We start from the raw sequence: 27,386 nt of genomic DNA on the forward strand, positions 1-27,386 counted from the left end.
CTCAGGTAATTGACCTTTCACAAAACTTCTATCAATTGTCCAATCTAATAGCTTAGCAACCGTAACTAGGTACAATAGTTCTGTGGACAATTGGATTTCTGTATTAAAAGCTGTATGAAGCTGGTGTCTTTTTTCTAGCCTTCCAAAACCAAAAATACCAGAGCAACAGTGTAAGTGATGGATTCAATGGTGTGACTATTTGCTTTCTGTGTGTCACCAGCATATGTCATTGTGAGGTAATAAGCTCACAGCCTAACTGGGTGTCTTTAAAGTGATTCACAGTAACCACAGGAAAAAGAAAATGTAAGTGATAAAGCCCAGTAAGGTGACGAAGCCAGGCGACATCAGAATTTATTTTTGTTGGAAATAAATAGAGTAAGAATGGCTTGTTTGTTTACTACTCAAAGACATTCAATCCCCATCTTTTCTTAATTCTGTTCAAATTTGCTTTTTGACTAGTCCCTCTCTCCAGTGATGCACTTCTGTACTTGAGTATGCAATTACTAGTTCAAACCACAGCAGCTCTATTTGCCAAAAGAGAAAGAAACAGTATTCCATCTGCACATTTTCTTTTCTTTGAGATTTTCAAGAAGACTTTAAAGCACAAAACATTTGCACTTCTCAAGTTTGCTTCCACTGCCCAGCTTGAAGCGTTAGTTTGACAATGATGAGCTGTGCCAAAGTGACTGCTAGCCATTTTTGACATTTAGACAGTTACTGTGTAATTTGGACCCTGAGGCAACAACAGAGTTGTGTTTTGGTAAGTGCAAGGAAAATACAGTCCCCTGATATTCTACGGAAAGACAGAACATAGTTGCTTTAGCTTTACACACTGTGGATAATAATATAGCCTCACTATATTTCTTTAATAATACAACTACCTATCACTGCATTCCTTAAATGTACTTTCAAATTATAGTTACCTTTCCTCCCGTATTTATCCTTTAATAGGACCAAGTAAACTTTAGGAAACGGGAACTACTTAATGTGTAGAAGTTGAAATCTGTTCACTTTGACGATCCCTATGGTCCCTGTTGCATAAACACCCCCCATACATACCCCCTATCACAACCACCACAGATGGCATAGAGAGGACATACTGTAGCCTAAAGGATGGGTGAAAACCATCCTAATGTAAACTGAATGTAGCTGGAGTAAACTTGTGCAAGGAGAAACTTTGGTTCCTCTCAACACAAGATGCATTTATTAAAAGCCAAGTTCTGGTTATCAAAATGCCTCATGATCTCAGCCTCCGACATGACGTCTCCTTCTCCAATAACCATAGTAAAATGTTTGTTTTTATTACATTTACAAATGTTTGTGTGCCAAAAATGTTTTTGTTATATAGCAGCATGTTAGCCTACTGCTATCAAGAATTTACAAAACTTTTCTTTCAATCTTTTGTTAATGTCATTCCCCAACATTAAAGTGATTATGACTATGTTTCTGGAAGAATGGAGTAATGCTAGAGGTCAATTGTGTGGTTCTAGCTACTAGCTTGGTCGAACTACAGAGGTTTTCATTCAAGTTTTAGTGATAAAAAGGTGGATTGACGAAGAATACAGCGTGCCCATACAAAGTTGCTTTGGTTGTCGACAGTCGGGCTGAAGGCTCTAAATCTGCTCTACATGAGTCCTAACTAGTTACATAAGACATACAACATATTAAATGAATGGACAAAATCCAATTCAGGCCAACACTGAAAGCTACATTCTTTTGAGAATTTTTGAAAAATACAACCAACAAGTACTTACATAAAGTATTTGCAGCTTTCTGCAAATACTACAAGGCCAACGACTTCAAAAGGATGTATTATATTCTGCTACAAAGAATTTCTTTACACATAAATAATGATTGGACTCACATAAACCCTAGCACTGTCTTCAGAGTTAAATGCACCATAACAGTTTAATTCTGTAGGGAAGACGTAATCAGGTGAGGTAATTTATCCATGGTTGTTAGAACAGGGGCATCACTGTGCTTGATCAGCGTTATTGGCAGCACTCCCTGCCCTGTCACTTGCCCACAAACCTACAGTGAGGGGAGCAGCTGTCCATCTAGGCTTCACTTTTCAGTACATCCGTGTCAAAGGAAACACAGGGTTGTCTATGTAAGGCAGGAATGTTCGAAGCACAGGAAGTTGAAGGAAAAAAATGGACAGGGGAATAAAAAAGAGAATTTTAAAAGATAAAAGGCCAACTAGTGCTATTTATTGAAGCAGCCGTTTTCTCGAATCAGCTCAACTGTGGCAGCACTGAGAAACCTGGCTGTCTCGTGTCAGCTCCGGTTCGTGATTCATCTCTCTGTTGCTGGCTAATTGAGATCACAGCTATGATAGGGTTTGAAAAGGAGCAGTTGGAAAGAATGTTTATCACTTCATGGGAAGACGTTCCAAATGGCAAGTCTAACGCTGCCTTTTAGCAAAGGTCAAGGCAGTGGCAACACCTCAAAGTAACGCCCAGTCAATCTGTCAATTTTAATGAACATCCTGACCTTAAACAATGAAAGCTGATCAGTCAGCCTGTGCATAATCTTCAAAGGAACCTTCATATGTGCGTAGTAGAGGGGGAAGAAATGAAGGCGAGCAATTCATTGTTGACAATAAATCAACTCAGCAAAACAATTGTTCTTCAAAGTTGTTCAGCCTCTCTCATCTGGCCTCTGGAGTATTGTCCCTCTATAGAGGAAAATTTATCAAATTTGACAAGCCCTGTACTCATTTGCAGGTATTCAGATGTGGGTAAATTAATGCCAACAGCAAAGTCAGGTTGTATTTCCCTCCCATCACTATATGGATGTGACAGATTCTATACTTGAACCTTTTGCAAAACAAGCCTCTGCAGTAGTTGTTGTTTTGCGCTTTATACAGCAAATGTATTGAAGTTGTGTTCAGAGTATGTTATTGGAGTACTGAGCTGGAAAGCTTGATGATGAGCTGATGTTCATCTCTTTTTGTAACACTACAACACACATGAGCAAAAGTTCAGTGCTCATATCTTTTTTTGTGTTCAATTATAAGTTAAGGCTCAGTTATTAGAGATGTTCAGGACAGGAATACACACAGAAGTCTCAAACTGAGCTGAGTACACGCAGTCATTATTGCGACTGACAGAGTCAGTAGCTTTTAGCATTGGAGCTCCCCTCACTGGAGACTGAAAGCACCATTGTCATGTCAGCTGTGAGAAACAGCATGTAAGGTCCTGATTAAAAAACAAGCAACAAAAGCCACATAATCCATCACAATGCCACAACTGTCTTGCAGATAAGTGATCACTAAGATATTAACTGTAAGATATTACAAAACAGTGCTTATTTACACCTACGTTCAGTTTGAACCAGCCTCCTTAAATCCAAAATCTAACTAAAAAGTTGCTGTGACAGGCTCTTTTGATCATGTGATGTAATCTTTAAGCTTTAAAGCTAAACAAACTTCATAATGACTTTATATATTTCAACTGAGCTGGACAAGATTATTCAAATCAGAAAAATTATTTGCTGCTGTCTGAGTAGAATCTGCAGTTTTCTTAGCTCACATGCCGTCACTGTGTTGAAGTATGGCTGCCAGGTTCGATGGGAAGGGGTGGCAGAGCACTGCTAGCTTGAGTGCACGCCATATTGCAAAGGTGCATTGGATAAACTTTCTGAAGCAGTGAGAAGAGCTTGTCATGTGAGCAGCGGTGTCAGATGGGACAGTTTTGGCCCAATTGGGCTACTCTTTGATTGGTGGAGTCAAATCATCCTCAGACAAACAAGGATAGTTCAATAAGCTCTACTCAGTGACTGGTATGACACACAAAACTGTATTTTAGGTAAATGGGTTTGAGGATCTGACTTGGCAACTTACCGTCAGTAAGTAAGTGCTTACCGAGAAGTACCAGACTTGAGATGTCTCTCTGCAACTGGTTCACTGATTTTACTTCACAAATACTTGCACATTCGTCAAACATTAACGTGTGATTTTGAAGGCTCTAGTCTTATTTGGGTTTTGTACATTTTACAATGCAACTATGTTGTAAAGCTCTACTTGCTTTAACTTCAAGTAGGATGCTACCTCTGTGGTTTGAGTGAGTTCAATTAATATCTAGGGATTAACAACTTTCACCAAATGGACTTCTAAATGATACAATATCACCTATAAACATGTAGTAATCATCTGACTTTTTCATTCTATCCTCCAGGGAACATTCATTAAGGCACATTTTTGCACCAAATGATGAGGCGTTTGAGTCTAATTATTTTGATTTAATTGGTCTTACTCTCGCCTTCAGCAAATTAACGCTGATCTGATAAAAAAAAAGAGCAATTCTCTAAACTCTTCTTTGGCCCAGTAACATTCTGATTACAGTTGTAAGGATGTTTGATGTGAAGAAATGTTCATTATGAGGATAACTGCCTGAAATTAGTGTCACTGAAAATGACAGTGATTATGAAGTGTTAAGTAACAGTTCAACTGCTGGGGGGGTTTGGCAGCACTAGTTGCTTCAGGTCTAGAAAATAATTAGTGTGTTAGTATAAGAGCTTCACCAATCTTACACATAACTGTCAGTTCACTATTCATGGGGAGTTCCACTCAGCCTGTGACAACAGTAGTGTAATGTCTGCTGTGCCTCTGGATGACCTGTTTCACTCATTCATTCATAAAGCTGATGTGATATATTAAATAGCTTGCATCAGACCCTTTGTCAAAGCATTTAGCACTTATATTTGGAATTAGGATAGTGGTATTTCTACCAAAATATGCTCCTGTTTGCCAGGGAAACGAACTGAAGACCAACGTCACAGATCTTTACTCCTAACCTAATCAACACTCCCACACTACATTTATGGTGAGAAATCTTGGGTACCCCAGGAAAGAGTGATTAATTCCCTTTTCTGGTAAGTAGTCATTTTAAAATCACCGTAAAGCCTTCAACCCTAATGTTACGACCCCGGCTCGGCGAGGGAAAAGGGAGTAACATACACTAGATGTTGATGGCAAAATAAGATATATTTATTAAATATGGTGGACAATTTGACAAACAATTGCTTTTAACAACACCACCAAGAACAAAAGGAGGGCTCTTAACACAAGAGCAAATAAGGCATCAAAGCCAAACTAACAAAACAGTAAACCCCAATCTAAACAATTCTAAACAAAGCTTGGGGTGAAAACTGGATCAATACCAAATACAAACAAAAGTTATAAATAGCACTGAAGCAGCTAGCGATTCCAACACATTGGATACAGAGCAGTAACTTAACTGATGACATTAAGATACAACCAAATCTAAGATCCACACACACACAAGTACGAGGCATATGGCTGACAACACCAGCAGCCCCGACTGTCGAGCTGGCTTGGCATTTGTAGTCACCGGTCTCTCCAGTGCGCCTCGGATTGGAGAGCCGGAACAGGTGTACACCAATCACAGCCGGTCTTCATCAAGGTGGGAGGAGGTGGTGTCGCTGCAGCCAATCAAGCGGGCGGCGGTCACACATCCAAATCTGCATACCTAAATAGGGACACAAGTTGCATGCATCCACAAAGTAATCCCCCGCAGATAAATAAGGCCGTGGCCGTAACACCTAATGTATATTGAATTCAATCATTCCTGGTAGAATAAGTATATAAGAATCACCGGAGATACTATATAACACACAATCTCAATGTTTCCTAAATAAATGATCGTCAGGCATTTAATATCTGTTAAAAACACTTTGTTTTAGACTTGTGTGTTTACAAAAGTTATTTATTATGTGTCCCTCTGTCTTTATATTGTATTCATACATACAATTTGAAAAATCTGTTTGTAAAACGCTGTAAAAAGGGCTGTATAAATAATTATAAATGTTTAATAACCTCAGGAAATTGTGTCCCTTCAGAATTAATTTCCACTGCAGACCATGAAAGAAAGAGGAAAGGTTAGGAGAAGAAGATTTGCACCGTCTCTGTTTTAAGAGGGCCATCATTGTTGGAGGGGATTCCCTTGCCTAAATGCAGGGGCGCATCAGAGAGTGAGAGAAAGAGGAGATAGCTTTACATTTTCCCTCCCTGGCTGCAGACTCCTCCTCTCCCACTGTGCCATGATGGGGTCACTTGGGGGTTAGGAGTGACATCCTCTCAAATTGCATCATTTTGCTGAGCATGTTCACAGGCTATGTGATATTTCACAGGTCAGTGCCTATAATAAGGGCCCGGCTCTCTCAGAGAGACCCACCTGATGTCTATGACCTTTTGCAATTGGACTTGGTATTTTCCTCAAAACATCGGCAGCCTGGGCTCACTAGAACTTTTCAAAAGCCCTTCTATGAAAGCGCTCTGCAGAGGAGAAGATTTACACGGCTACTGTTGGTTCTTCTAAAGAGGGAACAAATTGTCAATAATGTGATGGATAAGAGCAACTCTATCTGCATAGCTTGGCCTCTTAAATATGACGTTCCCATACGGATAAACTGCGTCAACTGGCTTACGTTTGTTTTTGACGAGTCACTGATACGTTTCCAATCAGTCTGCTAAAGGTCATGTTGTGAAGAGGGTGGGATTGGTGGGTTTAACAATCATAGACTTTCACCCAGGAGACCAGCGTTCGTGTCCCGTGTGAAAGTCGATGCTGACTTTGTTAATTTCACGTCCGAAACCTACATGACGTAGAAAATATACTTATTTCACAATGGTCTTTTTTCTAAACCTAATCAAGTAGTTTTGTTGTCTGAACATAACCAGGCAGTTTGCTGTCTTTTCATTTACAACGTTAACCACATGTTTAAAATGGCAACTGTGAAGAGAAAGTACGTCTCACTCGAAACGTAATTTAAAATGCGAACATGGTTGATCTGCGTGTGGTAACTACCGTATGGTTAGAACTGCACTAACATGTTTATATTAACGATGCATCTAATGAATATGTGTGATATGATAGATGTTGCTCATAGTGATGAACATTCTGTCTCACTGCTCTCACCAACATTGTTACAACCTTAGGAGGCAGCTGTTTCCCCACTGAACAAAAAAAACACATCCAAATGACATTATGGCCGACTGAAATAAAAAAAAACATTTGTTAAATGCAAAACATGTTCGCTTTAAAAGTTTGATAGTGTGATAATATGTTGTACCACCAAATGTCCAAAACAGCAAGGAATGAGCGCTTCCTGCATTGGCACTGAACATTGGAATAACATTAATAAGGCGCTGTAGAATCATCCAATATGAACATAATTGCAAGAGTGGGCTGATAATAGAGCAAAATTAGAAACAACAAGAATGTGTTTGAACTTACATGCCAAATCATTTTCTATAAAATGCTGATCTTCAGTCTTTTTTTTATGTGAGCTTGCAACACATGCAGTTACAAAGAGTGTCCATCAGAAGACATTCAAACACTGTACTTGTCAGACAAGATTATTCTTAAACAACTGTCAACCTGAAGTCAACACAAAGCCAACGCATTTTGCAAGCACATTTCATAGTAATAAAAGCATAAAATGACAGCGCTGAATTATTGGCACCCTGAAAAGACACATATTATGTGCATGCTGCTTTAACACAAATTTCATGCGAATTACAGCAACCTTTATGTTTCCCCCTTCGTGCTTTACCTTGGAGTTAACGCATAAATCACCCTCGCTGTTATTAAAGAGGTCATTTATTCTGATCCTTTCTTACAATATTTAAATTCTTACCTTTTTAATTACACACTCTTGGGCTTTTTCCTCATATCCTGAAGCACGTACTCATTTGCTTCCTGTCATAACAGCAAATGGTGGATTTGGTCATGAGGTAGTCGTGCCTCATAGTCTGGAGACAATGTGGAAAGTCTTACCACGGCGATTCAAGGGCATCTCTCTGGTCTGTTTTCGGTTTGGCTTAATCATCCGTCCAGATGTTAATGCTAATTATTTTTCTTCCCATTTAAAAAAAAACTTGTTGGATTTGTAAACCATCCACATCTCTCTTTTCATATTGTGATACTTAACTAATAAATCTGTGTTAAATGGATTCACAATCACAGAGACTCGAACGTAGTGCAACATGTTCTGTTTGTCGACAGCCTTGTGTTGCCTGAGAGCTTTGACTCCACCGCTTATCTGAAATGACACACATTTTTCCACGCAGGAAAAATTCCGACATCAGTCACCCGCAGCGTGCTGCTAGACTGTGGTGGCTGGTGATGTGGCTGGTGGCGTGGGTGTTATAGCAAGGTACATGTTTTGTTTTTGGCCAATCCAACACTGAGGCCGGTGCAGATCTGTTAAGATTATGGACGGGTTGCTGCCAACGCTAAGAGAGGCTGCCAGCGCTGTTGAATGTGTGAACAGTATAAGAGTAGGTGCAGCACAGGAAGAAAGTTTAGTGAAGGTTGGAGGAAAGTTTATTATTCATTCCCCCTCCTTCTACTTACTTACCTCGGTACAACTTCACTTTCAGTTGTCTGGGTTATAAGTTCCACATGATTGGCTCTGGAGCTGCTTATCAGAAAGAAGAAAGGCACCAGATAAAGGCTATGCAGAGTCGGGAAGGATAGCTCCCACTCACCTTCCAGGAAAGAACTTTTTCCCCCTTCACTTTTGGAAATTGCAACAAAACCTGTATTTACCCATGTTCTGCCACAACAGGATGTACGCTGGCAAATGAGCAGGCGATCAAACAACAGATTTTTAGAGCGTGCGCCGACTTCTTACACTCCTGCCTGGCTTTTATCACATCTACTTTACCAAGACTCCACCAGAGAAACAGCTGGTGTTCTGCTAAACACTTGCCTTTGTGAGTCACTCATCCCCGGCAAGGGACTTGTACGCTGACAGAAAAGGAGGGAATGATTTAAAATTGGATTCTACACACACAGTGCATGATGAGCATAAATCCAAAAGAGTTATGGCAGATATAAATCCAAAAGTTTGTTTGCAACCCTCATCCATTACGACACGGTTGAAATAAGGATTCAGAGAGGTTCCTGCAGTCAGTGAAGCAGATAATATGAAGGGAAATATTTCTCCTTCAATGTTTGCCTCAGCACATACATATGTTTTAAAAAGCAAGCTATGTCTAAGTTTACATACAGGCAGTAGGCCATTTGTTAAACATGTGCATTGAAAGGGAGCGGGCTGCACTTCTCCACGAATCGCGAGCTGTAAACTGGGCGTGGCAGACTAGACAAACAGCCCCTCTGCCCCGACACTCTCTCTGCGAGGGGATGGAGAAAGGGGGAATGCATTTTGGTGATTTTGCTAACAAGGGGGATGGCATCCCCCCTCATATCACATAATGCATACGGGTCATTAAGTGCCATGGGATGTGTGAAAGCACACCTGACACCAATGTCTGTGCTCTACACCTCTAACAACCTCCCTTTAGGTACACTGCAGGATCATGGGACAGTGGATTAGCTTCAAGTCAGAGTAGATGTAAACTCATTATGTGAATTTACAGATATTATTACATGTATAGCCTAAAGTGTTTTCTACATATACATCACTTCCCTACTGCTACATTTGCTTCTTTAGTACATGGACTTCCTCTTCTTCCTGACCCCGACATGTCAGTTATCATCACTAACAACACTCCAGAGACCTTGTTTGAGAACAAACTCAAACCTACCGGCCACTATAGTGTGCTGCCACTCTCCAGCAAAACACTCTACAAGAATCCAGCCATGGAATTCCTGTTTTACAGTCCTTCTCGTAGAATTAATAATGAATGGAAGTCATTTCTGCTGGTTCTTTGACTGCCAGCTTTGCAGGTTTGAAAGATACACTAAAGGATTTCTTCCCCCTGACAAAGACTGAAATCACATACTGTACAGCATCTGTGATACACTCCAAGAGAAGCTGGGACGATGTGGGTCAGGTCAGCAGATGACGATCACAGTGAAATCAAGGTAGATTTATCTTTTGTAATCTGAATAAAGTCCTTCTGGACCTCATAAAAAACGCATCATGTCTGCCAGGATTTTTGAAAGTTTTATGCTTTATTTAAAGATTCATTCTGGAAAAAAGCGTTCTGTAGCGTGGCGAGCTGGGAAGGGGAAGAAGCAAAGATACTTGCCTACCCGCTGTCAAGGTTGAACGGAGAACACGGTCTGTGAGTGGGATACACGGAAAATGTTGTCTGTGTGAGCGATCTTTGAGTGTCAGCACTTCTGTCCCACTCCGGCTGTTGCTTTAAGGTATTTCCTAAGGTAACACTGCATTTGTCAGGCAGGGTGCAATGATGCAGTCAGGGTTATATTTGGTAAGGCCTGATAGCAGCGTGGCATGGAATACTGTGAGTGAGTGAGTCTCACCTTTCTGCTTTGCTTGTTGTGTACATGTACATGTTTTACCAGCACACTTCAGCACATGCACATTATGTGAAATAGTTTGTTTTACGCCGCAGGATTATCTCTGACTTTCTCGGCACTTTGAATTAGCAGCAGCATGATTCTAGCACGGTCGGCAGGCACATTTCCTATTTCTGTTTGTTTCACACATGGGTTGTTTTATATTTTCCTTTCACTATCTCCCTCGAACACAGACACATACATTAACACACACACACACACACACACACACACACACACACACACACACACAGTCAGCTATGCACATAAACACATTTCTTTATCTATTGAAAGAAAGACAGTGTTGTGCTCACTATTTTCGAGGTTCCATTATTTTTGTCACGCGTCATTGCTCGCTGCTCTCACGTGTGTTTCACTGACAACTCTGAAACACCTGCAAATACAGTATCTTCTCATCTTAATGTGGCAATTCTCCAAAGTCATTTTCAATTATGCTTCAGTGGATTCTGCATTCGAGGAGAGATTTTGCAGCAGTTGCTTTAGGTGAACACATGGAAAGATACAAGCATGTGTGTGTGTGTGTGTGTGTGTGTGTGTGTGTGTGTGTGTGTGTGTGTGTGTGTGTGTGTGTGTGTGTGTGTGTGTGCATGTGTGTGTGTGTGTGTGTGTGTGTGTGTGTTTGTGTGTGTGTGTGTGTGTGTCGTCTCTGAGTAGGGTTGTGTGTGTATGCTTCAGTTGGTGTGCAAGTTTTCATAAGAGTGCAGCTCAGGGTGAGTGTATATTCCAGATAAAGTGCTTGACAGCATGTACATTATGACTCCCCTTTGCTGAGATATGCTTTGCTGATGGTAGCAGTAAAGACATGCTGCAACACAGTCTTCACGCTTTTTCCTCTTTTAGATCTCATGTAATGTCATCATTGGTTTTTTTTTTGGCTTAGAGCAAATATCTGAATGGGTTTTCATTGTCCTAAAAGTCTTTATGTTCTGTCTCTAAACCCCAAACAATTCCATTTACTGATGGAGGCCAATGGAAATGTAATATGTATTTGCAGTGAATGCTGCATTACGTGCTCTTTTTAGCAAGTGAGAGCAGCTAACAGAGTCTGTGGCTACCTTTCTGGGTTTCAGTGAATCGTGTTTCAATGTTACATCTGCAGTGTAGATATTTTGCACCATGTATGTATAAATATGAATATTATGTTACAAAATTCTTTCTTCTTTTTAAAATGGAAAAATGTCTTGTGCTGAAAAAAGATACTTCCTCAACTTAAATGTTTGTTCAGGGAAACATTTTCAGGCCTATATTTTCCTTGAAAATTCTCTAAATGAAAGGATGTTGCATAAATGTGACTGGAATGCAGATTGGATGTCTTAATTGGGTATTCACTTGACAATCCACTTTATATAATGCTGCCTTTCCGTACCTGGAACTATAACACCTATAAACAGACAGGACAATATCATGTAGACACCTGCTGTCATACCACCTCTTTCTGTAACATTGTAAAAACATTGATGTAAATCCAAGTGGTAGTATCCAAAAAGACAGTGGGACACACTCCCAGATCCAACACAGGGACGCTGACATGAAAGCAATAAATAGACGGCAAAAATTGTCACTGGGATTGGTTTATTTTTCTACAAACACATAAGAATAATTTGAGACTTGCTATAATTATGTGGAAATTCTGCACACAGCTGCTTTACATGCCAAGCATTGAAAATCCATCTATATTGGCAGTGTGTGCTAATCAGGCAAATTAAAGGTATTATTGCAGGTACTTTATCATATTGCTGCAATAAACATATAAATATATAACATATAAACTAATTGATTTACAGCATTGAACACAGTTGACTTGTACACCCTAAGAATAGAAAACTACCTATTAAAATTATGGTGGCAGACAAATTAATATTGTCTCCTTATGATGGCAATGATTCATTGACTAATTTAAACTAAACATATATTTAAACATTCAGTTCTCTCGCATGTCGTCATATTTGTACAGATTACGCTGAACAACTGAATGGCTTTGCTAATTTTTCTAATATGAAATGATTGGTAGGGAAGCTGCTTGGAAAATAAACATTATGCCAAAGTCTGCACTTGTCATAACAGTGAACTATGACAACAGCGTTTCTGCCTGAATATTGTCTGGAGTGCCGGCTTAGTGTTTTGGATTAAAGCACTTAATACACCATTGGTTGAATGAAGCAATACACTGCTGCTGCAAGTAACAAACTAATTGCCCAGGGCAAATCATCCATCCATTCATTTTCTCAACAACTCATAGGGAGGCTGGAATTTTTCTCTTCATGCCTCAGATGAAAAGGCAGTAAAACACCCTTGTGACCAGCCGCTGCAGGCCACCACACAGACAAACACATTACCATCTACGCTGTGTGCCGTCTGAGCCAGTGAGCATTAATCTTCACTTGTATCTAGATACAAAATGGGCTTGAGTACCTGTAACTGTTGTTAATAATAATTATGTGACTAGAAGGAAAGGAAAAAAACTAGAAGGCTGAAGGAAAAAACAACACAATGACTCAGCAAGGTGTCTGGCCTCAAGGCACCACAAGAACAGCTTCAATGCTTGTTGGCAGAGATTCCACAAGTCTCAAGACAGTCCAGTATCTCAGGGAACGGCGTCCATATTGGACATTTCTGAACCTCACAATTTACGATTCGATCATACATTCATTGTCGCAAAGCTTATCGAATCAAGGTGTTTTACTAACTTTGAGTCGAATCCAAAATGGACGACACTATCAGAATCCTTATCGGAATCCTTAATCCATAATCTTTCCTTAACATTAATTTATAATGTTAGTTGCCTAACCCAAACAATACCTTAACCATAGTTTATTTGTGTTTGTATTTATGACCCCAATATTACCGTGACATTAACCATTAACCAAGAAATTATAAGGGGACGTTAACATGCCGCGTTTCAGGGCTTCTATTTTCAGGGCGTGACCAGGGTGTGACCAGGGCGTGATCAGGGCGTGACCAGGGCGTGACCAGAGCGCCCTGAGTTAACAGTAGTTACACTTTTTGACCGCAGTAGTACAAAGAACAACCAATCCCAGCTGGCACACACATATCCATACACACGGAGAAGAGCAGAGACAGAAACATTAGCTCGGGATAACATTGCTGTCCCACAGACAATATTTTAATACGCACTGAAGAAGATTAGATGATACGGTTAGCAACATGAGGCGAAACCTGCATCAGTGCTTTGAAAGTTGCCACAAGATTCGGCAAAACAATGGCATGGGACAAAGAATCATTACATGCATACAGTCTTTTCAAAATAAACTCCAGTCTTCACAGGAAAGAACCTGGCAACTGTTTTGGCAACAGAACTACTGGTTTGGGTTAAGACTACGGACGTGGCAAAGTGGGTCAAAGTCTGCTGTTTTTGGAGCCACCCTTCCACCCCAACCTTCTCCCTACGCTGACTTTTTGCTCTTTTTACTTTCTGGTTTATAATTACGTAGAATACATACTAATTGATTTCGTGGAATATATAAGAATTAAAACATGAAGAAGACATCCAAACTCTGCACAGAATTTAAACACAGCTTTGTAGAAATAAAGTATAAATGCTCAGCTCGGCCTTCACTGGGTAAATGAAGTTTAATAACAAGCTTTTCAGCTTGCCTAAATCTGGTCTCTCATATTTTGTCATAAAACTCTTAGGCGTTTTGTTTTGGCATCAGCTCTGTTCAGTTCTTTTTCTGGTCACTCAAAGTTCCCTAGATTGTATCCAGAGAGCAGGCTGGTGTTGAGGACCTGTGGCTGGAGCAGAATTGGCTTCGTCATCCCCCTAAAGTGTGTTCATGGAACAAAAGACTGCAACAATTCAGACAATTGCAGTGGAAATGTCTGTGACGCGTTCAGGCGTCTCTGCCTCTGACCTCTTAGTACTGCATAGAACGCTTCGGTTCACCAGTGCTGAGAATGTTTTTCAAGCGCATCAGTCAGCGAGTGTTCAGAGTCTTCAGGTCTGATGTTGCCGCAGGGTTCTCTGCACAGAAACCTTTCCTCTCTCACTCTCTGAGCCTCTCGTGTTTCTGTGTGAGTCTCTTTCTGAGGACAGACAATTGAATTGTTGCTGCTTCGGTTTGACTCCGACAACCACCTGATGATGCTTTCATCTCTGGACCCTTGATGAATATTGATTAGGTGTTTTCTGTTTTCACTGTGTCTCTTTGCTGTTTCCTGTGCAAAAGCAGGTTTGCAGTGAGATGAGTCCGATCTGTAACCTTTTGTTTTCCTTAAAACAATATTGCAACATAATTAATGTATCTTTAAGTCCTGCATGCTTCAGGGTGATGTGCTTCATTTAAGCTTGAGAGCTAAGATGATTTAGTTGGAATTTTTCATCTTTCAGTCTTTGAAGTGCATGGCTTGTTTCTCTTTCTCTCTCTCTTCCTCTCTCCCCAGAGCATGGTCAACAGTGTTGTACACCAACGCTGAATTGTTCTGCTTTACTGGCAGACATCTGGCAAAACCTCACAAACATTCCCTAATGCAATTTCTGTCTGCCTTTTTCCAAACATTTGATGTTCACACATTGCAATGCACTGCACCGCACTGTATCTCTCTCTCTCTCTCCGGCTCCAAGAAGAAACATGGACAACAAATGGTTTTTATTTCATCTTTATTTTACTTTGTCTATTTGTATCAGTGAATTTCTCCTAAATTCACCAACTGTTGGGATTAGATAATGTCTAATATGAATATTTTAAACCTAACATTTCTAAAAACGTGTATAAGAATAAATAATCGTCTTAATGTTAACTGGGGGAATTATATGGTGATATCTAATTTTAAGTCTTACTAAAATATATATCTTTATTTTCTCAAAATTCTGTTTTTTTTCTCAGACTCTGAGCCCGTAATCTCCCCTTCAGTAGCTCTTACATACACAGAACTTTGCAGTTGTATTCCTGTCTATATTCTGAAGGTTTTTAGTGAGGGGTTTGTTCATATCATCCTGATTTATATAACATGTTATTCCTACAAACATGGCGAAAATGCATTTTTTCATGGTCTTTTTCCATTAATAGATACAAAGACACATCCAAAAATCACTGTGTGAAAACATTATCATTAGCAGTAATATATCAAATTAAATAATTATTTTGAACCTGGCTTAATGAATGCTGAAATTAATTGTGTTAATTTAAGTAATACACTGGGGAAGTTTCATCATGATATATATTAGTTAAAATGTTTAACCTATTTAGCTGCGGTATAGCACCTTACCGCCAACAACATATATTGCCAGTGTGCTAAGTCTGTTTCATGGTCACAGACTTACTGAGAAAATCTTCCACTCAAGAGAGTCTGATTTAACATCCTGATTCAAATCTGCCTTAATCTCTTTTACTGATACTCACAAAAATATTTCCAGCTGCTATCTTTCACCACAAGCCTAAAACCATTAATTCCACGGTGAAGCTCACAAACTGCTTGTTTAAACAGAAATGGAAACAGGTTGCTTTTTGCAAAAGGCATACTGGTGTTATGCCTCAGATTTAAAATATGCAGAACACTCAAGGCAGTGGCAGTTTTTTTCTGACTTCTCTCCGTTCTTTGTACACACTGTCTGTGCAACTTTGCCACTTCATGTCTTTGCACACGGTGACCAGACAAAACAAGAGGTAAACACGCATCTCAAGGGACTCGGCTGATGGGGAAGTGGTGACTGAACAGCGAGGCTCAGATAAACGCTGTAATCACATGAGAATTTTGAGAGGAGGTTTGTTCCTCTGAAGACTTTCATGAATATTTAGACGTATTGGTTTACAGAAAATAACGGTTATGCAATATAACTTTAGTTCTATGAATAGTGGTGGAGCCCTCGAGCTGGAGAATTGAAGTGTCTCTGCACCTTGAACATTTGCATGTACATGCTTAGCCAATCAGAATAAGGCCATTCAACCACAAAGGAGGCTGGCCTCACATGGTGACTGTGCTCTTTGTTATTTCACATAGATTCCCATCAGGTCAGTGACTAGTGAAACAGCAGGGATTCTGGTTATACAATTAGACATTAGGAGGGAAATGTTCTCATCAACCCTTTGAATTGGTGATTGTCCATTTTCACTATTGCAATAACACTTTGTACTCCAAAACCTTTAAACAGAACACACATTTACCTAATGCACAGTAGAGCTGCATGTAATTGCTTTATGCTAAATGGGACACTGTGCAAGCACAAACTATCAATGAATACAACTCTATATGGCTGGAAGCAACGAGCGAATGTGTGCATACTGTGCTTTAAGAGGTTACTTATTTGTGTGGTGGAAAGTACAGGAATTTATACTTAACTTGAGTGTTTAAATGTTCTGCTACTTTATAGTCTTACTTTAGTTATTTTTCAGATTACTTTAATTTAAACAATTCAAGACATTATTAGAGATCCAATCAGTGGTTTCCAACCTTCCTACCTCTCACATCAGTGTCTGCTGGGGCTCCTCCCCACATCTCAGATTTCAACGAGTTCTTCCACCAAATGGTGATTTCCACTCTAAACCTCTCACATGGTTTCATTTTTATAATCATTCAAGGATTATATTTGTACATGACAATTACTGTATTTTTAACCATTTGACGCACAAGCTATGCAAACCCCTTCTAATGCGCAACATGGGTCCAAACGGACCCGTATTCATTTCCTATGTGATTTCATGCCTGACTCAGTGTTTCTTTGCTATATTTTTGGAAACCAATTTTTTTAATCATTTAATATTCCAAGTATTCATTAAATATCTTGTTTTTGATGACCACAAATCATTACTCCCTTTCTTAATGTATGAACTAAAACTGTTTTTTTATCACTACATCAGGTCTGACACACGGGTCTAAAATGACCCGTGTGTGTAAAGTGTGATAACAATGAAAAAAACACATAATATATTAATGATGTTGTTAAAAATAATTATTATAGCAGTGGTTTGGTCCAAACAACAAATTTAATATTTGAAATCTGTATTTGTCACTTTGTCACACTCACACATAACATAGCCGTATGTCCGTATGTATCTAACAGTATCTAACTGTGAGATATTGAACTGTAAGTGTGTCTGTAGTGTAACTGTATTAAACTGTGTTGAATGTATAACATGAATGAAGAAAAGAAAAGAAAACTGATCAAATAAAAACAATTTAGGAACAGATCAATCTGCCATCTCAGTGCATACATGCCTCACAGATGACCGTCACAATGGACAACCTCTGGCCGATTTTAGTTCATGAATTAAGAAAGGGAGAATGAAAATAATGATTTGTGGTAATCAAAAACAAGATATTTAATGAATACTTGGAATATTAAATGATTAAAAAAATGTATTTCCAAATATATAGCAAAGAAACACTCAGCCATGCATGAATAACATAAATAAAAATACGGGTCATTTTGGACCCATGTTGTGCATTAGAAGGGTAGTGATACAAAAATGATGTTTATTCAAAAAGTAAGAATGAGAATGTGTATCAAAAAGTGAATTGAGGAATTCTGAATGATTAAAGTAATGTATTGCAAAGATACAGGTTAAGATTCGGGAAGGATTGTAGTTATGGAATAAAACTATGGTTGAGGTATAGTTAGGGTAACTAAACACTTGGATAAGGTGAGGAGAAGATCATGGTTAATCGTAGTAAAAAGGCAAGTACAGTTCTGTGACGGGACATAAACTGAGGTCTGTAGCATTACAAGTCTGATGCATTGCCACCCATCAGCCCACCCACCCTCCGACATCTCTCCATATATATAGGACACACTACTTCCTGTGTTGGCACTGAATGTTGGCATTGGCCGTAAATCATGAAGTGCATAATTGTGTAACTTAGACTGTGTTGATAGAGCTATATATAACATAGAATATATTATTTCACCTAAGCTTCACCTCTAAGGCTGAGATAGTCAGGCCCACATACTGTATGCTCTGCTGTGAGAGAATGACAGCTGCCAGTCAGACCTGCGTCTGTTTTGCAAAAAGCAAATAGGCAGAAATGCCTTCCTCCAGACACCAGAGTGTCTGACTAGACACTGTACAGGATTACAGCCCACATCAACGCTCCATCCTGCCTATTTGTGTTGCAATGCAGAAGGTGGTGGATGATCCAGTGTCCGTGTACTGGTGTTTCACTCTTATAGGACTTTTTCAAGTGCCATATGAGGACAGAGGAATAGAGAGGACAGGGTATTGCTGAATTGGATTTCCACATCCTAATATGATTAAAAAACTAGAGTCCTTAATCCTTAAACATATTTAATCTGAAACTCAACTATTAACTGTACAGATGATCAGTGAGGAGGAACCTGAAACAAAGAAGTATGCTACCATCTGTAAGTTAGGGCTCAAAGTCCGGCATTTTTTAAAAACAATGGAAACATAAGGCCTTTTTTAGAGAAACAAGGCACTGCAGTAATTGATGTACTATGAAATATTAGCATGGATAATCCTCTCTGCATCACCGAGAAGATGCCTAAAAGTGTGGCTTGTCAGCTCCAGAGGACTTAACTTGATTAGAGGGCCAAGGGCAGGACACATTTGGCTGGGAATGCACCCTGAGTATATAACAAAGATGTTCAGTTTGTCTGAATTTAATTGTGGAGAACTTAATTGTATTTGTTAGGCTTTATAGCGATTGTTTGACATTGACTGAGTTGTTATTTAAAGTTCTTAATTGTATTAAAGTAAAATATATAAAGAAAAATGCTCTTCCATGTATAGTGAACAGATTCTGGTCACAGTAGAGAACTTTAGAGTTAAAGATGTTTCCTCTTACACTAAATATGATGAGAATATTATAAGTATTGCAGAGGAAATATTTATTAAAAAAAATATTGTGTTGTACCGACCTACACTGTATGCAGGTGTTGCTTTTTTCATCTCCACACCCTGTAGTTGACCCTAGTTTATCTCTACATTTGGGAATTTGATTGGTTTCATTGTCAAGAGCCTGAAAAATGGCCTCATGTGAAAACGACAATAACATAATAGTGCATTTCTTTACTCCTTAAACATATACATGGCTGAATTTTGTTGATGTTGTCTGCATTGTTTACATGTAATATGACTTAACGCAATACACATATCTTTTCACATTTGATGCTTTTGAACACTTGAAGCAGTAAGTACAGTGTCTTGCTAATGACTCACCTGTGTTAGGAATCAAACGATTGCCTTTTAGACACTGTACAGTGTAGCCACTGGCCCATCCTGCAGCCTTGATGCTGCCCACCTTGACCATTTTCTAATTTAGTTTCATATTGCAAACCAGTCCAAAAGATATGATGTGGGTGGAAACCTTTCTTTTGTCATTCTGCCATCTTCTCTAATAAAATCAGCTCATTCTCCTTTTCATATTAGCTCTCCTGTGCAGCGGATGAATGTTTGCTGGGTTCACACTTAATCTTGGTCCACATCCGAGAGCTGACATCTCCCTGCTGCCTGCGCCAAAGATATCCTCACTTTCAATTAAAGAAGTCTAACCATATGCATTACGGTGACTAGAAGATGAAGCCTGGCACTTGTGCTTAGCCATGTCATGCCAAAAGCAACATATGTTTCTATGCTATTTATGAAGTCTTCACTCAGGAGGCTCCAACAGTGTTACACAGTGGCCAACGGTATAGTTCACCACCCCTACTCCAAATCAGGATCTCATTGCAGCACATCCCCCCCCGCATACCTCCACTCCAATATACTGAGGAAATGATGCTGTCTGCCTGACTCATTATTGTGCTTTGTAATCATAGTAACTACTGCGTCTCATAGGCATTCTGGAGTGAATTTAAATGAGAGAAATCTCTTCCCACTAAAACTCTGTTCCCGGTGAAGGAGCACAAGCGGCGGGCTCTGACTAAAAAAAGAAACAAACGCTGAAATAGGTATCATCTTCACTTTCCTCACTACACCGTGAAGTGGACTGCAAGTCCAATTGGGAGTTATGCCACAGTTGTGGGTGGGTGCTTCTTTCCCTACAGAGAGAAATATGTGTAAATCCTGGATACAGCTTCCACAGAAGAAATGGGAAAGCGAATGCAGTCCTGTAAATGCTGTAATATTCTACTTGAAGGCAGATTTGGTACTAACTAGTGATGATGGATTCATGTGGAGTTTCTAGGGACTAGGCTGGCTAACAGGCTCATTCCCACTGTTAAATTATTAAAGCCCATGGGTTCAGGAACATCCACATGTTTTTGCACTCGTCATATTTTATTTCATAGTAGTCATCGGGCGAGAATTAATTATTTACAGTGCCGAGTCCCCAGACATTTGCGAATGATTCGTTTCTGTTGGCAGCTACAGATGATTGGTTTACCTTCTTTTGTTGTATTGCCAGAGGTTTTACTCTCGCACACAGGAACTATATATACAGTAACATACCAGCCTGCATCTGCTTGTTGTCTTTCCCTGGGGTGTGATTTTGCATTCTTTTTGATCACTGGGAAATCAATAGCATTTGACTTGAAAGGAGAAATGTCCCAGTAATATTTAGTCTGTTTATTTACCCATTAGATTGTCAGCAAACTTTATCGTGATTATGTCAAGTTTACCTACTACAGTATTTCCCTTTTCTTTCCCCCACTCAGATCTACCGACTACGGCTCCACGTACGAGAAAATGAATGACAAAGTGGGATCGAAGACTGTCCTGAGTTACCTGTACGTCTGTCCCACTAACAAGAGAAAGGTGAGATGTTGAAAGTCATGGATTTTTCAGTTTTTCTGCAGCTTACTGTTACAAGCTGTGTTTCTGCAGCTAGTACCAATCCAATACCAGTGTTTTGTAAAACAAAATGAAGCAAATACATACGTAGATATAAATGTACTACTCTGTTATTTAATTAAAATAATTGTATCTGATACCTGATACATGATATCAAATCAAATCAAATCCAATTTATTTATATAGCCCAATATCACAAATTATGCATTTGTCTCAGTGGGCTTTACAGACTGTACAGGTTATGACACCCTCTGTCCTTAGACCCTCGCATCACACAAGGAAAAACTTCCTAAAAGAAACCCCATAATTAAAGGAGTAACATGTTAAAAACCACAGGGAGAGCAACTGAGGAGGAATCCCTCTCCCAGGACGGACAGACGGGCAATAGATGTCATGTGTACAGGATAAATATCAGTATCACTGATCACTGTTAAGCTACATTAATAACCTCAAATGAATAGAAGAATAGAGAATTTCCTCCGATTGTTGGTAGGCTTTTGATTTGATGCTTCAAGGTAGTGATGTGAGTAAGGAAAAAGGCAAAAGCAATCTCAAGAAAAAAAAGGCATACCACCTTTTATTTGAGAATTTATGGTGCACCGTTTAACTGTGGACATGATGGACATTGTGTTAATTTATGGCTTTGCCTCCTTCCTGCAAATGGATGTTTCTGGCAACCATCAAAAGTGTAATTTTAAGAATTTAAGGCTACAAAAAAGATACAGAAAAGTAAGAGCATTGCCAGCTGCCTACCATCTGCCAACGTTGTAAATCTGCCCGAGAGTTCTGTCAATTACTTTTCATTTCTTTTTTTTCCTGACATTCTAAGAATTTAGTTAACTGATCAGTATGTGGTTTGCACTGCGTTTTCTACCATCTGCCTCAATGTTCTGTAAATGTAATTTAATGAAATAGTTTAAGGACCTTTCCTTACCTTCCTGTTACGAACAAATCACATCCAGCTTGCACATTAGCTATATGGAATTGTGCAGGTAACTGATCCCCCAAATGATAATGTTCATTCCTGCATCAAATACTGTACAGGTCCAAATATAGGAAACATTCTGGATCCCCACACATTCCTGTGCTGTGATTCACAACTCACAGCATCGGGCAGTGAATCTGATTTGCCCTCGTGTGTTGAACTCCACTCGTCTGGTGCTCCGAGCAACAACTTGATAGACAAGGGGAATTGTAGCCAAGAGGTGAGACTGCTGTAAGCTGCTCAGTTAAAGTAAGAGACTAGTTTCCATCTGTGGACTAGACTGCCCCATGGCTGGTTCCAAATCAATGGGTTTCCAGTTGACATACTGTATCTAGGAATTAGCAGGATCACATAAAAATACTAATTAACCTAGCTCATGTTTGCATTCTACTGGCAGTAGCAACAGATTGTATATAGAGGAGATGAAGTTTACACAGCGTTAAACTGACGTGTTCCTCTGGAAACGCAGAGACATTAGCATTATAGTTTAACGGGGAGCTTGACATGACAATTAGAGGCAAGTAGATGAAATAAAGAGTCATTCTTTGAATATTTGCACCATTTCAACACCAAAAGAGTCATCACAAAGTAAGTAACCACTAACTACATAATCGATATTAGATATTTTTCATGAACATTATATTAAAAACAAATGATGATTGAATGATTCTTACTGTACATGGATAATTCTTTTGGATTTATTTTTGACAAAAAAGTTATTAACATATTATTAAATGGAGAAAATTATTATTTTAAAAGAAGAAATAACACATGTTTCCTCTTGAAAATGAAGAAGTAAATTCATGAATGTTCAGTTCAGTACACTCAGCCATGTTGTTGCTACAGCCGTACCTGCCCCGGCATAACCAGTACTGTGGCTTATAGTGGCTAATATTAGCTAACTTAAGATTGATATTGACATGTCTCAGTGTGCATTTGTTTCACACTTCTCTACTTATGCTACTGTCACAATATATATATAGCAGGTGACAGGAAGCACCAAGTCAACATGCAGGAGACATCTCATCCATTCCATAAGGTCTAAGTCATAGGTCTTCAACAGACCTCCAGGGGGTCCGCTGAGGTACTGCACGGGGGTCGCAAAATTGTTTGTAGATAAAGCAATTACAAAATAACTTTGAATGTTTTTGCTTTGCCATTTACATTCCCTCCTCCTCTGTACTTCGCGAAGGGCGGCAACACACACCTACAGTCAGCACAGTCAGCACACCCCCGTCGCACAGACCTCTTCAAGCCTCTTCTATACAATATATACAGTAGGGGGTCCCTGCACCACGCTTCACCAGTTTGTGGGTCCTTGGCCCGAAAAACGTTGAAGACCCCTGCTCTAAGTCATGTTGTCTAATTGAAATGTCTTTGAAACAACTTCAGATACAGTTACAGAGCAACCTTATCATTTATTTAAGGTTGTGTTTGTGGCCACCTTACAAATGTAGCTCCAATATTCACACTAATATTATATTGATGATTGCCGCTTTAACTGCCGCTTACAACCAAAGTTGCTTTGGTTGTAATCTTGCTTTAAAACACATAAATGGGCAATTCAACGTCGCAAGACCCAGTAACATTTAGACATATAACATATATTTCATATCTGTTTTTTGTTTAGTTTAGGAGTGAAAGAGTTTGTTTTCAGTTTTCAAAACCAAATCTAACTTTATTTATTCAGCCCAATATAACAAATTACAAATTTGCCCTAGGGAGCTTTACAGTCTGAACAGCATCTGGCACCCTCTGTCCTTAGATCCTGGCAGCGGATAAGGAAAAACTTCCCAAAAAAACCCAATTAGCGGGGGGAAAGTGGAGGAAAGCTCAGGGAGAGCGACTGGGGAGGGCATCCCTCTCCCTGGACGGACAGACGTGCAATAGATTAATTAAACAAGTATGCAGAATTTTATCTTCTCTGGAACACATCTGAAAATGAATACACAGCTGAGATAACAGGTCAGATACAAGGATCTATGAAAAACGAGGACCTCAGGATAATGATGAGGCTGAGAACAAGTCACGGCCTCGGGATAGAGTTGAGTTTTCCTGCGATACAATAGGTGTTGCAAAGCTTAAAAATGAACTTGAAAATAATAATTTTGTCCAGATTGACCTACCCTAAAAATCTGCATGGCATCAACAGATTTACAGAAAATAGAGAGTTGTGCAGGTTGCTCGGGTACATCAGCCATTATTTTTCCAAGGCCGAGCCAAGGTACTGACCCTGAATACGTTTGCATGCTTCATGAGTGTTAAGCTAAACCACATCAGGGCAAAGAACAGATCATAGCCAGCGCTGATTACTCCTCATGACTCACTCCTGCTGCCTATATTATGTGGAGAAAATGTAATTCCACATCAAGGGCAACGCAGGCATGTAGTCCCTAAGGTTCTCGCTGTTGCTCATGAGGTATTTTTTCTTATTTCAGTTATATAAGATTAGATGAACTTTGTTAACCCCCTAAGGAGGAAAAAGAGAATTCACCCATGTACCACACAATACTCCTGATGTAGATAACACAATACAGTTCTGGTTTTCGCAGACATGTATTCAAGATATATATTTATTTTTTAATCTGTTACATATTTTTAATTGATTTTGTTAGTGTGTCAGTGAGTCATCACAGACAAGAACTACAGTAACAATCTTAGGAGAATATTTTGCTCTAATGGTTGACCTCTGGCTCTGCCCACGGGGCCAAGTCTCCCTTCGCAACTTATCGCTGATCTAATTATTTCCATTTGCCAGCCCGTAGACGGATAAAAGTTTGCCTGTCTGCTGGCTACATCCCTTTGTTGCCTCCTTGCATCTGAGTGGCCTTATTTAGCATACGCATGTGTTCTACCGGATAAAGAGAACATTCCGTATGCCTAATCACTCACTGTAAGATATAATCGCCTCTTACTCTTTGAGATATTCCTTTCAACCACAATAAAGGAATCGTTATACGTCCACTGTGACGATTCTGGAAGCCTATGTAGAATTTTGTCTCTTACATTGAAGCTATGACCTTTTACAATGTCACATTACAGATTTGAATGATTGTAATGACATTTAACGCAAGGCCTCTGAAAATGACATCTCCCATGAATCTTCTCTGCTGTATTTTGATGTCTTTTTCTGAGCTGAAAGTGCGCTCAGTCCTTGAAGAGTTTGATTGAATGGCTGGTAGATTGGGTTAATTTAAAAATAAAGACATGCACATTTAAAATGCCATTGGGGAAGCAAGACAGTGAAAACATGATAGCTAGATGTGGGTGATTAAGTCTTGATCCATGGTTAATGAGCATATTGCAGCAACAACTCAGTTAAAACCTCCCGTCAAAGACAGACTAAGCTCAATTGATCTGGCCTGACGTGATTCATTTGCTGCAGGGTGTCTCTTTCCCTCTGTCTCTGATCCATACCTCCACTAACCTCATGATCCGACAACCATCGGCTTCTATCTCTGTGCACAAGCTTATGCACAGCTCAACATCAGGCTGATAAAACACAACGGTTATCCCTCCAACCTCTATTGATTTAGTATTGTTACCCTCCTCACTCGCCCGCTTCCTCACAAAGGCAGAGTGCTTGCTGTGTTGGAAATCTTAATCACCTCCTGCTAATGCTATCGGTCACTGTGATTTTGGAAGTGAGTAATTATTTTTTGAGGCTGATTTTTTTAGTAGGCAGGAGAGAAATTGGCCACTGCTCCTATTCCTGCCTTTGTATTGGCTTCATTGGTTGTGAGTTCTTTGTAATCGGCGACAGACATAAACTGGCTTGTTATGATAATGTGTAAGGTTGGGAAATAACAGTTTTCACACTTACATGGTGGTAAAGTGAAGTTAATGTGACAATACTTTCTCGGCCCACATTCCCATAATAAAGAGCACATTTTGAGCCTCCCTGAATCAGCTTGAGAACTAATTAGCTAAAATCACTACCATTGAGGGATCTCGTTACATAGTGAGTATAGAGAGGGGAATCAACACTCATGACTGAGTATAAGGCTTGAATAGAACAGTAGATGTGTCGATGAAATGTACACTTCAAGGCCTTTCTACTTTTCTATTTAACTGAAAGTCCTGACATTTGACTCAACAATGTAATTTTCCATTAACAATAGACTTTGTTGCTCACTATAGTATTATAGATTATGATTACTACTTAAAAACTGTTAATTACATCTGACAGGCTCCAAAGACACCGGCAGATATCAGGAGGTCACTGCATAGTGACACGTAATGAAATGCAAGATTGGGGAACACATGGAAAACCAGGTTAAGAATGAGCTGCCTGTTTATTGGTGCTAAATGAAAAACAATTTATCTAAATCACCACCAGGGAGGGATCCTGGTTAAAGCTCTGGAAAGAGGGCTAGCATTTCTGTCAGTGACAAATGTGCTGCTGTTTTTCCAATTCAAATTTAATTGACGTGAAAAAACAGCCATTTGGGCCACGATCGCCTCACAGTACTTGTAGAGGAGTGGATGTTGTAGTTTAAGTTATAAAAGACTCAAGACTGAGAGATACACATTTAAAGCTGTAGCAGTCTATATTCTCATATTGATAATGGAACATATGATTAAGTGTTGTAGTGGGGTTCACTCATAGCCACAAACCCACAGAGAATTATTACCCGACTCTGCAGTTCCCCTCGGCTCTACGCCGTTCTGGCCCACAAACTCAACTCTTATCAACCTCGTTTCATTGTTTTCTGCCAAATAGACTTTGATACACCCAGTACCTTCACCACCACCAAGTAGTAGACATATAAAGTTAGCCGATAGCTAGCCAAGCTAACAGTTAGCAGCTAAAGTTAATATTAATATAACTTGCATTCATCATGTCACCAGAAAGCGCTACATTGCGAATGCTGCAAACATGACTACTATAATATTGTTTTGTGTCTGCGGGATGTGTCAATAAGAAACTGTTTCGTTACATATTTGCCATAACATTATAAGGTATATGTTAGTGTTTCAGATTGTTTCTCAAACTATGAAAAATACTGCTTTACACAACATTTTGTAAATAAATATTTAAGCAGTAAGCGGACAGTGTGAAGCGGTTTTTCTCTTTATTTTCTCTCATTGTCTCTCTGTCCCCTAGATTTCAAATACATCAGTTAATTAAGTTGTAATAATAAAAAGACAAGGATTTTGCACACTAGTTTACATAGTAGCACTTTGCTACCTCTTGTGCCAAATTTGATCCACATTTACCACGTGCATCTTCCATTCTGTGTGTTTTTACTTACTTGTGACTTAAATGAAACACATTGTGATTCACAAGCTTAAAGCCCAAAAAGCAAGCTTTTCTGGTTATGATTCTGATCATGAAAGGATATGGGATTATATTCACCCTAGAATAGCATATGG

At 39.4% G+C, this 27,386-nt stretch overlaps 1 protein-coding gene across 1 annotated transcript in view; it reads left to right on the forward strand.

Moving 5' to 3' along the window:
* Positions 1–27,386, forward strand: part of sorcs3a (sortilin related VPS10 domain containing receptor 3a) — a 207,764-nt gene that overhangs the window by 83,536 nt on the left and 96,842 nt on the right. Inside the window, exon 3 of the mRNA XM_029437432.1 lies at positions 20,890–20,989. Coding sequence (XP_029293292.1) covers positions 20,890–20,989 — 100 coding nt within the window. The remainder of the gene's footprint in view (positions 1–20,889; positions 20,990–27,386) is intronic.

The sequence above is a fragment of the Cottoperca gobio genome, chromosome 1, assembly GCF_900634415.1.
Source record: "Cottoperca gobio chromosome 1, fCotGob3.1, whole genome shotgun sequence".
Classification (NCBI taxonomy): Eukaryota; Metazoa; Chordata; class Actinopteri; order Perciformes; family Bovichtidae; genus Cottoperca; species Cottoperca gobio.